General features: G+C 41.1%; 2 protein-coding genes across 2 annotated transcripts; one reads left to right on the top strand and one right to left on the bottom strand.

Annotated features, from left to right (window-relative positions):
* Positions 1 to 1,056: 1,056 nt before the first annotated feature.
* wbp2 (WW domain binding protein 2) lies at positions 1,057 to 6,902 on the bottom strand. Its single transcript, XM_088599539.1, has 8 exons — positions 6,718 to 6,902; positions 5,711 to 5,819; positions 4,804 to 4,939; positions 4,132 to 4,224; positions 3,651 to 3,785; positions 3,403 to 3,522; positions 3,002 to 3,075; positions 1,057 to 2,165 (listed from the first exon to the last, which is right to left on the bottom strand). Exons 1-8 carry the CDS (start codon positions 6,774 to 6,776, stop codon positions 2,118 to 2,120), a joined length of 774 nt encoding a protein of 257 aa, XP_088455665.1. The 5' UTR covers positions 6,777 to 6,902; the 3' UTR covers positions 1,057 to 2,117.
* Positions 6,903 to 6,977: 75 nt separating this feature from the next.
* Positions 6,978 to 12,138, top strand: LOC148652605 (zinc finger transcription factor family protein 17-like). The gene is made up of 4 exons (XM_088599538.1): positions 6,978 to 7,108; positions 7,562 to 7,644; positions 8,828 to 8,976; positions 10,786 to 12,138. The coding sequence occupies exons 1-4, from the start codon at positions 7,075 to 7,077 to the stop codon at positions 11,390 to 11,392; spliced, it is 873 nt and encodes a 290-aa protein (XP_088455664.1). The 5' UTR covers positions 6,978 to 7,074; the 3' UTR covers positions 11,393 to 12,138.
* Positions 12,139 to 16,923: the final 4,785 nt, after the last annotated feature.

Genomic DNA, 16,923 nt, shown 5'->3' with positions numbered 1-16,923 from the left:
AAACAGGGTATTTCTCACTCTTTTTATAGTGGTTCAGAAAAAATGCATTCATTCAAATTGTTGAATGTCCGCTATTACAGATTATACATGCTTTCTTGTGGCATATTACATTTACAGAACTAAAACATTTTAATGCTACTTCTAAATTACAGCTGTTTGTTTACACAGTATTTGCACAGTTTGCACATTTGCACATATTTGAATGCTTTATAGTATTATATTGAAGGTGTCTTGAAAGTTTACTGGCTTACATTCTTGGTTTAGAAATTATAGGATTGTGTGTATTCTATGAACATACTCAAATGCTTGGTTCATTTTTTATGTATTGTAAAGAATGTAAATTACTGAAGATTCTAAAATAAAATTGCATTACGAAAAGAAATGGAAACTAGTAGGAGACCGTTCCTAGAGAGAACACTCAAACCTGTCTCATTCTTTAAGTACAGTCCTAGAGACGGTCTTGCAGAGACTGTCTGTGCCATAAAGGCACAGTGCCTGAGGGTTCAAGTCCAATGACGGGGACAGCTGCTGTATCTGAATTTGGGATCTCATGAGCAATCTGTCTTCCTTCTATACATTCTTGGACTTTTGGTAACAGCTTCAAGGTATAGCCAGATAGATTTAAACCAGCAACCTTCATTTCTGAGGATTCATCCTGCATTCTGGGTGGAGGCTTGAATGAGTTGAATGAACTGTATCTGTCAGAGCTAAATGAACCAAATATTTAGGGATCCCATGCATTATGTGAACAGATTTGTATCTTCTTCCCAGGTCAAAAACCAGTGAAACTTGCTGCTCTCATTCTTATCAGAACCTCAACTGAAACCATTCATGTACAGGAATAGGATCAAATTTGGCTGGAAATCTCTCAGAGACATACTGTATGTAAAATGGGTGCTTCAAGGTAGTTGTAGAGTAAGGGTTCCAAATATTTTGGCCAGTTAAGTGTCTTCCCAAAATCTAATTAATCAAAGTTACTGAACATAATTGATACCTACCCAAGCTCAGCCCTGAATGTATTACTCCCACTATTAAAGAAAACTGCAAAAGAGTCTGTTCACACAAATTCAATTTATTAAAACTGAGTTAATTCACAGTTTAGAAGAGTTACACATAAGTAACCATGCCTTTTCAACTTAATAAATTAATGAATAAATTAGTAAGATTTTTAAATAAACTTTCACCTTTATACACACAGGGAGGAGGGGGCACATAATGCATAGCCATTTAGAAGTGCAAGCTTTGCAAAGAAAAACAGCAATCTGCTTTGTGCCACAGGAGAAGCCACAGGTAATGAATGAAAAGTAAGGTGCTGCACTGGAAAGTGCCTTCATCGTACCATCTGTTAATACTGCAAGAACAGAATGGTTGATTACTAGGAATGAGCTGTTTAGGATATTACAAAGTTAATGTATATATTACTAAGATACTCTTTTTTGCTTCGAAAAAAGATGAGAGTTCTAGAACCCAAGCCAAGACCCTTCACCGTAATCTAACTGTGCCTTTCAACATTTTTTAACGGATTTAAGTTTCTTCATTAAAACATGAGAGAATGCTTACAATTGTACCCATGTTCAAATCGGTCCTCTCACCGTCTTTAATTTTTAAGGAATGACAGGAGTATAAAAAGCAGGTAATTGTATCCATTCATGCAACTGCCCGACTTCTTCCACGTCTTCCTATGGTTTTTAGTTATTAACTTGTATTTAGTATTTTCTGATTATAACAGTTATATGCCTTTTAATGTGCAGTTCATCATACGGAGACAGGTCATCCCACTGAAACCCTGGAAAGCTGTAGTTTATTAAATTCACTGCTTGAAGTCACACTATATGAAGGTCCAAAGAGCAGTGTGATTGCCAATCAAATGTGGATTAAAATTATTCATCTCTGGGGTGGAGACAGCAGGATTATCAGGTGATGTATAAATGGGAGTGTAATGGACAAAGTCCTAAATGTAGTAAAAGAGTTTGTTCGTGCAGCATTAATACTACAAGCACATGCTCCAGTTCTATCATGGGTCCAGGGTTTGCAGGGGAGGGTTTGGGGTGCCTGTCATCCAGACAGGATAGGGGAGAATGGGAAGAGTGATCACTGAGTCCCACCATCTGCTTCTTTTACTTGGATTTCTTGTCCTCTGGTGGGGAGTAGGGAGGAGGTTTGTCCTGCAAACACAAAACATCTAATAAGTCACTGTCATATCATTCACTATTCAGCACCAGTGGATCCAGGTGCCTTGAGATTATCAGACATTTATGGAGCTGCTGTGAGGATGATATACACTGCTTTGAACCATTCTTCTACTACATTTTAAACTTTAATGTTTTGAGCAATGGGGCTAAACAGTCACTCCTGGCAGGCCCATCCTCTGTAGAACAAAAAGTAGCCTTTTGGATATGTAGAGAAGACCAAGTGATGTTAATGTTAAACATCTGACAATAATAAGTTAATTAGATTTGACTGGTACATTTGATACGCTGCTACAACACGCTGACTGCTCATGAGTTGTGATTAGGTTTTAAAAAGATTTTGATATGACTTTGATATGAAAGTTTTTTTAAACAGAAAGCTTGGCTTTTTATCACGCAGACTAAGCCGTATTAATAAAAGTAGAAGTCATAACAGTAGAAAATAACAGAGAAGGTCTTAAGTAAATCATTGATGCCCATAACGTACACTGCAGCTCCCTATAGCCAAGTCACCATATTCTAGATTGTGTGAAGTATCGTGCTCGCACCGTATTTTGCGAGTCACAAATCAACTTGAGAATGCTGAATGAAGTTATGCATTCTTTCTAATTAAATTTTTAAACAAGTATGTTTTTTCAAATAAGACTTGATAAAAATATGCACTTGCTGCAATGCTTTCAACACACTGTTGTCACACAGTAGGATCTACAGTAGTTTGGTAGTCAGGTATGCAGCTCAGCTATTTTAGGATTCCCATTCCTGAGTTAGTGTCTCAGATCAGAAATGGTCTGCAGGTGAAACCTGGTGCTCACCTCGGGCATGTAGACAGGAGGGCCAGGAGATGAGTAGCTGGTGCTGGCTGCTGCCTCTGCAGCTTTTGCTTGTGCTGTGTTAGTGAAACGGAAACTGGGTATTAATTTCAGGCAATGTGAAGCAAATTGGCAAGTGCCAATACTCTGAGCATCATAAAGTGGTCTCAAAAGCTAAGCAGGAAACACTATGCAGGTACTTAACTAAACAGGTTCTTAAAATAAGCTGGCAGATGCCAACATTTAGAAAAGACAGCTTCTTAATTCTGGAAACACACGGCACGGGCAAGGTCAACATGCTGCAGTACTGGCCTTTGCACCTGAAGAGTGCAGCTCAATATGGACCAGTAAACTCGCTCATGCTCTTGTCCCTTACTACTGAAAAGAGTGTTCTCTCCCACTACCTGCTGGAGTGTTGGGCAGGCCTGGGTCTTGAGGGGGCTGTTCCATTGGTCCAGAATAGGGGGGAGGAGGCATGTAACTAGCAGCACTGTCAAAAGTTGGGGGCCCAGGGTAAAATCCAGCTGAGGAAGAAAAGAGACAAAAACTCTGACTGCAAACATCAAAACAAAGACATCAAAATGTCTGCGTGAGAAATCTAAATTTAAAAAACATGCAACCTGACCACAGAGACAGGGGTGTGGGCACTGACCTGGAGGAGGGGGATAGACGTAACCTGGTGGGGGTCCAGCATACATTCCATTGGCGGGGGGTGGGGGATAGGAGTAGGCTCCATTGGGCATGTATGGGCACCCAAAGGCACCACTCACAGGCTGACCTCTAGAAGCTGAGAAGAACAGTGGAGAGACAGCAGTGTCAACACCGACAACCCACAAGGCTTAATCAAGGGTGAGATAGCTTCGCAGACATACTGGAAAGGCTCAGCCAGAGGCAAGACAGCATCATTGATACATAATAGCTCAATCCAAGATGAGACAGCATATGGCGTAAGAGTACTTCACGGTCACACCCCACAGGTTCACCTGGGGGAGGGGGAAATAGCATCATCAACACAACAGCCCCTAGCAAGCTCAATAAAAGTGACAAAGAGACAGACTGGACTGACTCAAACAGGGGTGAAACAGCACCTCAGACACAGACAGAGTTCCAAAGGTAAAGGAAAAATCTCCTACCTTGTGATGCCACCTGTAGCATGTACTGCCCAAACTCAATGGCCCCCCCTGAACTGAAGGTCAGTCTGAAGTTGCAAGAACCCTCCCAGCCTCCTGCAGGAGAGATACAGTCTATTCAGAGATCATATTCTCTTTTGCATTGCAAATTGCTGATCCCCATTTTAGCTCTGTGTACAGCACTGGACAGTAATTTGTTATAGATCAGGCCATGTTTTATTCCATTAGAATTGTTAGCAACCATTTAAAAATATTTCTGAAGTGAATCAATTAGCTATCTTGTTGAAAACTATTTGTTGGTCACGCACATGTATACCCGTGATGATGTTGTCATGAGAAGACCCTTTGTATCGAGAAGTTTGAAACATACTTTGTGTCTTTGTGTTCAGCATTTTCTTGGGTATGAAAGTGAGTGCGGGATCATATTTTTTATAATATGGTGGCATCAAAAGACCAATGGAGGTTACAGCTGAAATGTGTTCCTAATTGTTTTAACTTCAATCATGAATCTGGCTCTGAAACCTGCTAGTCCAGTGCAGAAAGGGACCAGCATGCAACGGCAGACATGCATGTCAAAGAAATGCGCCTTGCTGATGTAGCTCACACTTTAGAGGTTCTCCTGTCCAGCCAAACGCCAAGACAGCCTACAGACTGAGCCCTCCCCAAGCATCTTACCTTCGGACTCAGAGCTCACAATGCCCTTGATGTAGTTGGCCCCCAGGACTGGCTGTTTCACCTCACAGCCCTTCATCAGATAAAACGGCATCATGAAGGACTGCATGGGATCCCTGCCTTTGGTCAGGAAGATCACCTATGACACACCAGCATTCAGTATTAGTCTGTATTCTTGCATTTTTAATGAGGCCACTCCATCCCAGAGGTTGTAGGTGTTGCTCAACCAAGAGCACAGGTTGGGCGCTATGATCAGGATGAGACAAGTTCAAGCTCATGTCACTAGCTGACTGTGACTGGGGTTTCCCAAGTAAGGGGATTAAGTTGCCTTACACGCTCTTGGCTTTCCTTGAAACAATGACTCAGGGAGTCCTGTGATCTACCACTATCTAACTGCTTCTGTAAGATTATGCAGAATAATGATTCTGTGGGGGGGGGGGGGGAACAAAAGTCGGATTCTAAAAGGAATGTAAGAAAGTCGTGCAGTTGTTTTATGAACAATAATACACTTTCCCAAGCCCCTTCGTCACACTATGCCTTGAAGCTTTTGGTTTTCCTGTCGGTGTGCAGAGTTAGCAATGGTCGAAGAAGGGCACTGCTTCACTCAGCTACTGATTTACCAATGAGGCTACAGATTCTATAGTCACGCCAATGGACTGCCACTCTTGATTTTTCACTCCCTCACTGGCCGAAGGCAGTGTTAGGAGAAAGGAACTATTTTAGGCAACCACTATGAAAATTTGCAAGGGGAAAGTAATCGTGAAGACGCAGTATGTGTCCCTAAAACAGTATTCACAGCTCCTGTAAAAAGTTCTGCATCACTTCAATGGATGCTTATAAGAGTGATTAGTTGTAATGCTATAACACCATGGTGATTATTGATTACTGAGATTAACAGTCTCTCTCTCACCCGGTATGGGGTCAGATAGATGCTTCCCTTTTTGCTCTTCCTAAAAGGCTCTGGCAATGTTTCTGCGTCAGTGAAGGACAGCTCCACATGGTCATAGGTCATCAGGACACTGTGAACCAAGGGAAAACAGCAGAAGAGCAGATTCAAAATTATGAAGGCAGTATTTTGCCTGCATAGCAGTTTTTTTTCCTGACAGCAATAACAGTAGGTATGTACTGCGAACACCTCAGTAAAACCATATTGTTAAACTGTCCATTCTTTAAAATGTCTGCTACACACATTGTTTGTTACGGAACATCTAAATGCGCAACGCGATGGTAATATTATACGGTTCATAAAGATATGGTCAACTGGTTAACGGATAGAGCGCTTTTTTGGTGGGATAACACGGAGAAGCTAGCAAACTAGTTCTTCTCATTTGGAAGTATTGTTTCTGGCGTGTTATATACATCACGTCATCCTCCTTAAGCGTATTCATGACAAAACCTGGTGGCGAATGCCTGTCAAATGACCGAAAATGTATGCCACCATTCTGACGAACAAAGTTCGACCGTGAGAAACCGTCTACCTGCCAGCGGTCTCCGTAGGATCTAAGGAGATTAATACAATGGGTTTAACCCAAGCTGAACCGTAAGAGAACATTCCAGCAAAACCCGAAACTCGGTCTTTAAAATGAAAGATTCCCCATCTGGCACACGACGGAAGGCCCCTGTGTTTTGGACAACTGAACCTAGTAAGATAATTAACAGCAGTGATAAACATTCTGGCGCCGGCAGAGGAAGAAACTGAATTTACAGCTAAACCAGTCAATGTTAAACCGCACTTACCTACACTGTCATTGTGTTACGGACAATTCCTTAATATGCTAGGAAGACTTTTATTAAAAAACAAGCTGCAAAAAAATGCTAGCGACAACACAGGATAGGTAAAAACAAATAACAGGTCTGTAGTTTGAAACCATCACTTCACGGATCTATTTTAAACTATTAAATCCATTCCACCGTTACCTCTCGCTGTTGTTGATGATCACCCCCCCAGAGTCTGAATTGTTCTTGTTTAGCGCCATGGCGCTGCCTTGTCATTAATATCGGCGATCACTATTTTGTGTAACTCCTCTCTAGGCTTTTCAGGTGTCTGTCCCACTTTCGATCGCTCTCTGGACTACTGCAGCACTGACGAATTTGACGCAACAACAATACTTCCGGTTGCTGCTGCGCTGGCGCAACTGACTTGCGCATTACCCCAGTACCGATTGGCATCCGTGGTTTTAACTGTTGACGTCATCACTCGGGCTGGTTTACGTTCCGCAAATGATAAACCGCTTCGTTTCAAAGGGTTAGAGAGTGGTACACTGTGGTTACAACATGTTGCAATTTGTTTTGGGTGGATTGCAGGAAGGTGCGTTGCATAATTCATGGACTTCTGGATTAAAGAAAACAAAGTTTTGCAGTCCTGGAGGGTCCTTGCATAGTAAAGCTGCCCTCTTAGAATAGAAATATTAGAATTGTATGTTTGTATTACGTCAGTCAATGCATTTACTGTATTACCACTGCTTTCCTTCAACAAGGGTTGAAATTGTCTCTAAATGTCTGACAGCTCCAAGAAAGAGGGAGATTCGTAGTTGAAAATAATAAAAGCACACTAGAAGCTAGAAATTTTGCTACAATACGACTTAAAGTCGAGGCAAGCGGAATGAATTGTAGATTAGTACAAAACGTTTAATCACTGAAGAAAATCTCTGAGGATGTATTCGCTATTTTTTACTCTAGCCGATATATTGACGCCTTCATGTGTGGTGTGGTTTATGTGGTGTCTTCATGTGTAGCTCCTTTAATTCCTCTTCATCCTCAGACTCGAGGACCTCTGGGTCTGCTGTTCTGGTTGCATCCACGGGCTCAGAGATTTCCAAGCCTGCTTCCTTTCAGAAAGCACAGGTAAGCCTCTATCATCTCTTTCCATTAATCACCTCATTCAATTTAGGATATTGTGGACTGCTCTAATCCAGTTTTTAAAATTACTTCTCACCAGTGACTTAGTATGGGGGTTATTTCATTTATACACATTTAATGAGCACAGCTCCAGTCTTGATCATCTGATATCTGTATGTTGTCATTCACTTCAACAAAAAATGTCAAATCCTAATGAAATGTTGATCTCCAGCTTTTATTGACATTGGAGCATAAATTTCTTAGCAGTCATGGAGCTACTTTGAACCATCTTAAATGACTGTTAATACAAAAAAATGCACATAATTGCCAATATGGCAGAACGATGCTGCATTGGTTAGCATTACTGCCTTGCAGCATTGGGCCCCTGGGTTCAGTTCTGGACCTGGGTTGCTGTCTGCGTTGAGTTTGTATGTTCGCATGGGATTTCTCCTGTTGATCTGGTTTGGTTCCACAGTCCGAAAACATATTGGTAGATTAATTGGTTCTGGAACCATTGGCCCTGGTGTGATTGTGTGCATTTTTGTCTCTATGTGCCCTGTGATGAACCAGTGTCCCCTCCAGGCTGTGCCCTGCTCAGGCTCTGGCAACCCTGCAGTGGAAAACCAGTTAGAAATTAGATGATTGGCAATAGTACATTAATTTTTAAAAGTATGCACATCTCAATTCATTCTTAGCACATTGAGAATTCCCATTAGACGGTGATGCCTTTGAACAAAATGTGAATTGCTGTAATCCAAGAAAGTCATTCAGATTTTCTGTAGTGGGCAGCAAGATTTTAAAACTGTAACCAATCATATAGGATTCTGCCAAAGTGGGTAAACCACTGTAGAGTATTTAAGAGGTTTTTCAGGTGTTTGGCAAGTTCTTATCTCCCTGTAACATTAAATGCACCCATTATCAGCTTATTTGGAACTTTCCCCATGTGGCATTATGTATTCTTCACTTTTGAAGCATTAGGAATGCACCCATATTCCATGGCAGGTTGTATGTATCTAATGTGCAATAAACTTGCCTCACAATATCTCAGATGACAGGTGGTACCTGAAGGATAAGGTCCAGGGTGCAGAGGCCCTTGCATGCCCTGTATCGTCCAAGACTGGCTGTGGCGTGGAAGGAATTGGCCACACAACGCATGCGCATGTAACATTGTACTGTGATTTCATTTCAGGGAGTGAAGAAAGAATACCTGTGTCCTTACTGCCATGTCTGTCTGAGTTCACGCAACTGCCTCTATAAACACAAGCTTCGGAAGCACCCTGACAGGGCTCATGGGGAGAAGAAGAGTGCTATCGCATGTCTAGAGTGCAGCAATTACAGGTGGAGTTTCTAAGACTCAAAAATGTGAGAGGTTTGTGGGGGGAAACAAAAAACACTTGAAAGACAAATAACTGCTCAAGGGCCATCCAGTGCTTTGAGTTACATGATGAGCTTTTGCAAGAAACTTGAAATATTGTTACTGCTGAATTTGGAAATTTGTGTATTGTGTGTTTTGTTTCAATCCGAATTTATTTTTATGAGTAATTTAGAAACACGTTTCAGCTGCAGCAGTACAGACTGGCTTGCAGAATGGTCTTAATAGACGTGGTCATTTCGGGAAGGCAGAGAACAGCTTCAAGACTTGGTATTAATTAATGAGCAGTACACAGGAGAAAATGTAAAACCGTATTTCATGGGTGAGGAAGCAATTCTTTAATTAAATCTCATATTTAATTAAAAAAAGCAATGATTTTTACTTGATAGCAAAATTGAAGTGACTTTGATTGCTTGGCCACACATGGCATGGAAATCCATGCATAATCTCTCCCACCTCACTTGGGCTTGTCAGAACTGGGATAGAAAACCCCCAGAGAACAGCAGGTTGCTGTTGCAGTTGGTGTTGTTAACCATTAGGTGGTGTTCTTCTCTCTGAATTGGAATTTCCAAAGCATTGCTGTAGGAGGTGATGTCTGTTTGATGAGACGTTAAACCGAAATCTTTATTTCTTGGCCATTTCATGTTCCATGGTCTTTCAGAGCAGGTGGTGTTAATGTGGTTCTGGGGTTTGTACATTCTGGCTCTTCTCATGTCAATTAAATGAGCAGTTTCTCATTTCCCCATATGAACTGCCTTGTATTGGTATGACCCAGGTGGGTGCTACAGTTCAGGTTTGGATAATTCGAGTCCCCTCCCTCAAAACCACTTTCGGATCCTTTGGGAAGAAAAACTTTACACGTGTAAAAAAATAATTATATTCGAATCAACCCAGTAGCAATTGTCTGATTGTAGTGTCTATTAAAGTATATGTGGAATTAAAGAAATTGAAAAGGGTGAGGGCATGCTCATGGAAAACTGCTGGAATATTATGTATTTCAAGAAGTGATTTAGGAAGAGAATGTAATTTCATTTACAGTACATGTTTTGTGTTTGTGTTTTTTTATTTTCAATAATATCAAAATCCAGGTTTTAATTTTTCACCATATTTAAGATTACATGTCTTCACATCTTTAGTCCCTGTTTCTTGTAAATTTGGAGTCAAAACAATAGTATTTTCACATAAACAGAAGGAGCTGCCACAATGCTGCAGAAACATAAGCTTCTCTGGTCCTCTGTTATTAAAATTATTTGGATTTTATCTAAAGCTGCTTAACATTTATACAGCTGGGTATTTATTATTTGGGTATTTAATACTTATTGAAGCAATCTGAATGAAGTTACCTTCATTAAGAATTGCTGTCCCCTCTTGAAGTTCAAACCCAAAACCTTTTAGTTTAAGTCCAGCATCCTAACCACTGCCCCACACTGCTTCTTTTATTGGAGGATAATATTGTCTCCATTAGATAAGATAACTTACACAAGAGATTCATGCACCTTCTAGCTATATGCATAGAGTGGTAAACTGTGTGCAGCAAGTCATCTTGGTCCCTTTACATGTACTATTATACCTTATAGATTACTGAAGATCAGCAGATATAGCTTTTGTGCTTATGAAAATACTGTCATCTCCCCCATAGCTTTGGTAGTGACGTCAGTGACATGACTTCTGTCTGTCCGTTTATGATTCATGCAAAATCTACATTGTACAGCCACAATGTTTCCTATGATAGACTTGTAACCTTGGTCTCACATCAGTTTACTCCACTGTCTTAGGTGCAGCGGGCAACAGGAGCTGATTCGCCACCTGAATGAGACTCACCAAAAGGCACTTAAAGTTGAAATCAAGAGCTTTCCTGACTATGAGGATTTTCTTCAGTGGAAGGCCAATGTGGAAGCCAATGACAGTGCCTCATTTGTGAAGTCCGTGAAGGGCTTGAAACACACACAGGAAGCGAAGATCCAGTGGTTTCACTGCAATCGATCAGGCCACTACAAAGCAAAAGGAGAAGGTGAACAGCTAAGGAAATTACGGGGATCTTGCAAAATTGGCGGCCGGTGTAGCGCCTACATGAAAGTGTCTGTAAAGAGGGCTGATGGAACAGTGAGTGTTGAGTGCTGTTTGGGACACACGTCGCATTTAATCAAACCTAGCAAGATAGACGCCACTCACAGCGCTCACGAAAGAGAGAGAATCCGTGAAAAAATCCTGCAGCAAGTTCAGATCATTGTGGACATGACAAAGGAAGACATATCCACTGAGGCGCTTAATGCGCTCTGTGATCACTTGACCAGTGCTATAGCCATGGGAGAGGCTTTATTGAATAAGACAAATGGTCACGATGGCCTCCTCAAAGCAGATTCCAACAAAGAAGCAACCTGAGGAGCAAAACCTGTTTTAGGCGCACTAAGCTGGAATTCACAGCAGTACTTCAGTCCTCCTGGGCTGTAGAGACTAAATCCAAAGCAAATCTTTTAGGAGATATTAGCCTGTGGGTGTAACACTGAACACAAGGGCAAAAGCTCTGGTGAAGTGGGTGGAAAGCTCAAGTATTGGCATAAGGACCTGGAAAACAACTGCACTTGCAGAGGTTGCGTTAATACAAAATGGTTTCTTGCATTTACAGAACTCTTAAAGTTTAATGTATTATTCTGAAGCAAGTGTTATAGAATGGACTTATTTGAAAAGGTGTTTTGGAAACATAACAGCACTGTTTATAAAGACACATTCTTCTGTGGTAGTTGCCAGGAGAAGGAAATCCTGGGGGTGTATAGATTGGTGTATTGTGAAACTCTTGGTCCCAACTGTGCTGTTTAAAACTGGTTTAAAGCTTTACATTTAAAGTACATAGGCATTGAGAATTAAAAAAGCTATAAAAATGGTCATTGTTAAAGACGTTAAAATTATTAGGCACAGGAAATCTTTTTTCATTCACTTTGCCCAAGTGACCATCTGAAGCTCTGCATCATTAGAAGAAGTGACAGCCATGAGAACATTGATACAGTATCACAGAAGCAAAGACCCAAATTAATGTTTGACCACAAGAGGACACCAATGTACATTTTGTACATTTTCGTTTAGAAATAGGTGCAGAAAATACTACAGATTAAACTTAAATTTGTTGTAAATTTGTGTTGGATATTCATTAACAATGTTTTTTTCAGTATGCCTGGGTTTTCAGAAATGGAATTTAATTGTGGCTTAAAAGGGTTGTGCTTCTGTATGCATTTTCTCAGGCCAGGTTAGAATAACATGTCTTGAAGTTATTCACACTTTAAATTGAGCAGTATTGGGATAACTGAGCAGCTAACAGAATCGCATTGCTGTCTCGCAGTATTGGGACCCAGGGTTCAATTCCAGACCTGGGGTGCTATCTGCTGTCTGTGTGGAGTTTGTTTATTCTCCCGGTGTTCATGTGGGTTTCCTTCCGGTGCTCAAAAAAAATACTGGATTAATAAGTGGCTCCTAGGAAACTTGGCCATAGGTCTGAGTGTGTGCGTGTCCGTGTGTGTTCCCAACGATGGACTGGCGTCCCTTCCAGAGTGTATCCCGCCTTTTGCCTATTACTTGTTGTTATAGGTTCTGGCTCCCCTATGACCGTGACTTGGAAGAAACTTTTAAAAGATGGATAGATGGAATAACCAAGTGGCTCATCCAAGAAAGGAGCTTGTTCAGATCCGTAGTCTAGATTCACCTGGAGTGCTGCTGGAATTGTGCGGGCAGCCTGCTCTGGAGCAGTGACTGCGCTTGACTGTCTGCTCTTTCAACTACAAACTTGTGACTGGGCCCTGCCTCCTGCTCTCAGCTGACCCTAAAAGCAGAAGTGCCCTGGGAGGTGTTGAAACATACAACTGACAGGATACAGAAGCACTGAGCTGAGGAAGGAGGACAGAGCAGTGGGCTGTGTTCACATCTGGTCTTCATGTTGTGAGAAGATTAAAAATTGCTTCGAGAGAATGTCAGCTGCTCTTATCACAGATCTTACAGGCATTAGTTAGGGCACTGTAGCAGGACCAGCATGATATTTTGGTGATGAGTGAGACCATAAAATATTTTGGGGGGGAGCTGCACTTATTAGAGTTTACATTTATTACATTTTGCAAGTTCATTTCCAACACCATGTGGGGGGACCTACTTTCAAATTTCTTCAACATTTACTGTAGATAAGGCCAGGTCCTCCTTGGCACCATATTAGTGCCAGTTTGCTGGAGACCTGATGGAAGGATTCAAAAGCATGAAGTGTCTAAGCCAGAATGTGGATTTTATTTTTTTACTCACATATCTCTCTCCAAAGCATGCTATCTGAAATATGGGCGAGTTGGGGCTGTAGATCAAGATCTGTGACATGAGCTGATCAGTTCTACAGTGCAAGTTAAAGCGCAAGTGCTTGCAGAGTCGCTTTAGAACCTGTGAACTTTTTGCCAACTTTTTGTTTTTAAAACAAATGGGTAGGCTGTGATATTTAATATTTTTTTCTCCTTAACCTCACGTCCTTTAACTGAATTGCAAGGGAAGATGCAGGAATTGACCGTATGAGAAGCTAGATATGTGTGCATCACTGGAAACCTCCAGCCAGGACAGGGCATTAAACTGTTAACAACAGACAGTTGCAAGTTGATATTCAGCTTGGCTTATTGGCACAGGAAATATCTTCCTCTATAGCACTCGTGGTTCAGCTTTGCTCCTCTGTTTCCACTGCATTTCCTCAGTCCAAAAAGCAGGGTAAGGGCACGAGGTCACACTACCCTTACACCCCTTATCACACTCACACTGCACTCTGGATAAAGGCCCCTGTTGTTTGAGTGGCTTGGAAACTTCTCTTTTACATCTTGAAGTCTTTACATTTCATTTGAAAGGTTAGTGCACTCAACAGTGAATCCCAAGGTCAAAGTTAAACTGCTTTAAGCAGGAGAACCAGGACGTCTTTTTTTTTTTCCTTCTGATGGTAGAATTTCATGTGACAGTGGGGGGGAAAAGGATGATTACTTTAATCAAAAGCTGTGTTTTCCCAGTCATCTGTCAGCTCTATCACACAGTGGGCATTGCCTCATCAGCCAGCATCTAGAGTACTCTGTTTACTGAGAAGCTTCAACCACACCATGCTGTGTACATGAGGTACAAAACCAGAAGCAGCTTGATATTTTGTTCTCTTTTAGTGGGAATGTGCTGCACAAGAAGAAGGTGCAATATCAAAGTAGGCAAAAACCAGGAGTTTTGCAAGCTGGTGTTTCACCCATACATGTCTAATGAATAGAGGTTACACAACCACACAGGCATAGTGGGCGATAATGAGACTGGTTCGATAGATTATAATCTTGCATGTGCTACTTAGTGCAAACATTTGCATGGAACATCATTGCACAGCAATAACAGCACATTTCTCTTGCCCTTAAGATCAACAGGATTTTTTGGTCACAGTCCACTATGATCCAGTCTTTTCTCTGATTGGAGTCATTTCTCAACTAACCTCCTTTGGAACTCCATTCATGAGGTTTGAAATGAACATTAACCCTACACCAGAAGTCAGGTTTTAAAATTGCTTTCCTGTGGTAATATTGTAGTCAATGGCCAGGCGTCTGGAATTTGCGGAGTTGGTCACGTTCAATCGGGAATGCTTTAATTTAAAAGAGACATACAATTGCATCTGGTCAAGATGCAAAGGGTATATGCAACATTAGCGTAAAGTATCAATCAATCAAAAACAAAAGAACACTAACCACTGCATTAATGGAGTGTTAGGATGTTGCACTTGCTAAATGCTGTCTGGAATTCCTTAGGGCTCAATCTTAAACCCTTACATGTTAAATATTTGCATGCTGCATTTAGGCTAGGTTATCGGAAAATATGGTGTTGACTTCTGCTGTTATGATGATAATACTCAGATCTACCTGCATACATCACCAAAACCTCAAGCTGCTCATTCAACACTAAGCAAATGTCTTGAAGATATACAATACAATTTAACTGATTTAAAATCATCAAGGCTAACAAACTGTTGTCAGAAAGGTATGACTTAAACATTAGGTAGGCTGCAGCATTCTGTATGAGCGGGAATGGCCTGCTGCAGTCTTGCCCTGGTATGAAACATACCTGGACGAGATGCGTTGAGTAAGTAATTAGCTATGCACTGATCCTCCGGATGTTGTACAGGAGGAATCTGCAGCACTGAATCACGAATGAGATGTAGTGTGTGAACTACATCAGCACCAGGTTTCTTAGCAGTCTTGAATTCAGGTGAGCTGTGCTTAGGGTATATTATAGACAGCTCACAATTAAGTGAAGGCATAGCTTAAATTTGAATTAGATCAGTCTTGGACAGATTTAACTAGTCATCCAGGAAGAATTGTCTACTAGATGTACTGTGATCTAGGAGAAGACCTGTGTGCCAGAGGGTGGGAAAGACTGATCAAGTTTGGTACAGAAATAACTGAGCAAAGATATGAGAAGCTATGTGAGGGTATGATGATGCAAAATGAGCAGGTATCCAGAGAGGAGAGGAGTGGGCCCAGCACAGAGTCCTATGGGATCTCTTGGCAAGCTCTATGATGCAGAAACTATAACTTTCCATAACACTTGGTAGGACCGTCCTCAGGTGAGATATATACCAACTTAGTACAGTGCAGGTAATGCGAAGGTTGATTTGTTAATTAAAAGTTTCTTTTTTAGGCCATTATAATGTAAACAAGTCAGCAGTTAGGAAAGTAGTTCAGTGAGCAATTCAACAAGCCTCGGTAATTAAAAGCCCAGTTGGAACTGAATCCAGCAGACAGACAGCTCTTAAGCACCAGGACAGAGAAGACCCACTCGTCAGAGGAGGTTGGTAGCAGATCACACACAATTGAGCACTGAACTGTTGTGTCTGAGAAAGAATGCTATTTTGGGAAATACCACTTCCCTTATGATCCCACTCTCTCATGAAAATCAGATATACTGTGCTGAGAATCAAAAGAAACATAATTCTATTTATGCATGAATGGTTTCAGATCAATAGAGTATATGAATTTTGGATATTGATTTAATTATTTTTGTCATCTTATTGATTAATTGATCATTCATGACTGATACACTCAAGTGCAACCTGGTGTTAAAGATACATCCCTAATATTGCTTCCCACGGTGGCCACACACACTCCTAGCCTGTAACTTTCACAGCAGATTCCCTGTTCATCAACTCTGTAGATGGCAAATAGTCATCCGTATCATGAAGTAGCCTGTGTAAGAAATGTTAGTGTGCCTGCTACAAACAGATTTGGTCATTTCAGTGATAATTCTGTGAGTAACCACGAGTGGGAAGGAAGATAAAACACAATGGCTGACACCTGACGAAGGTTCAACAGCATTTTTCTTCCCGTTTTTGAATGTGGAATTAATCCCTTTTTCCTGCTATTTTGCTGCCTGGACACTGATACAGCTCCCTACTCAGATATCTTCATAAAAGCATATCTATTATACCTACTAAGTGTTATTTGCTAATTGCGCTTAATCACTTTATATATACCGTATTTTCTGCACCATGTATGATCTCTCTATATCTGGTTAATATGAATACATTTTGTTTTGGACAACATCTGCATTGCCCTCCAGCTGTAAGCTACGGTAGCTTTATCATCATTTTATTTTATTGTGTTTGCATGTTTGTTTTCCTATGTACTTGCACATAATGTAAAGTTTGCATATATTGTACTTTGCCCTGGTAAGGGCAGCTACTCAGAAGATATGGTTTTAAAAAGCTTTTCAAAAAGGACAAGAGACTGAGAGTTTTGTGCAGCCATAGTACAGCATTCTGCAGTTTAGCTGTGTAAATGCAAAAGTCTTCTCACCCAGTGTATGGGGACCCACAGTAAAGTATAGTACAGTAAAGTACCCACAGTGCATGTAGCACTGCAATCTTCACATTCTGTTTCTGTGCCTGC

Source organism: Lepisosteus platostomus, chromosome 11, assembly GCF_059453375.1.
Source record: "Lepisosteus platostomus isolate fLepPlt1 chromosome 11, fLepPlt1.hap1, whole genome shotgun sequence".
Classification (NCBI taxonomy): domain Eukaryota; kingdom Metazoa; phylum Chordata; class Actinopteri; order Semionotiformes; family Lepisosteidae; genus Lepisosteus; species Lepisosteus platostomus.
The sequence above is the reverse complement of the archived record's forward strand: the minus strand, read 5'-3'. Positions and strand labels throughout refer to the sequence as shown.

Bases quoted from the DNA above. Each gene is read 5' to 3' on its own strand.
- LOC148652605 (XM_088599538.1), top strand. From the start codon at position 7,075: ATGTTGCAATTTGTTTTGGGTGGATTGCAGGAAG. The intron at 7,645-8,827 runs GTAAGCCTCTAT...ATTTCATTTCAG, and splicing joins CTTCCTTTCAGAAAGCACAG to GGAGTGAAGAAAGAATACCT. The intron at 8,977-10,785 runs GTGGAGTTTCTA...CCACTGTCTTAG, and splicing joins CTAGAGTGCAGCAATTACAG to GTGCAGCGGGCAACAGGAGC.
- wbp2 (XM_088599539.1), bottom strand. From the start codon at position 6,776: ATGGCGCTAAACAAGAACAATTCAGACTCTGGGGGGGTGATCATCAAC. The intron at 3,076-3,402 runs GTAGTGGGAGAG...TCACTAACACAG, and splicing joins CCTGCCCAACACTCCAGCAG to CACAAGCAAAAGCTGCAGAG. The intron at 2,166-3,001 runs GTGAGCACCAGG...TTGTGTTTGCAG, and splicing joins CTCCTGTCTACATGCCCGAG to GACAAACCTCCTCCCTACTC.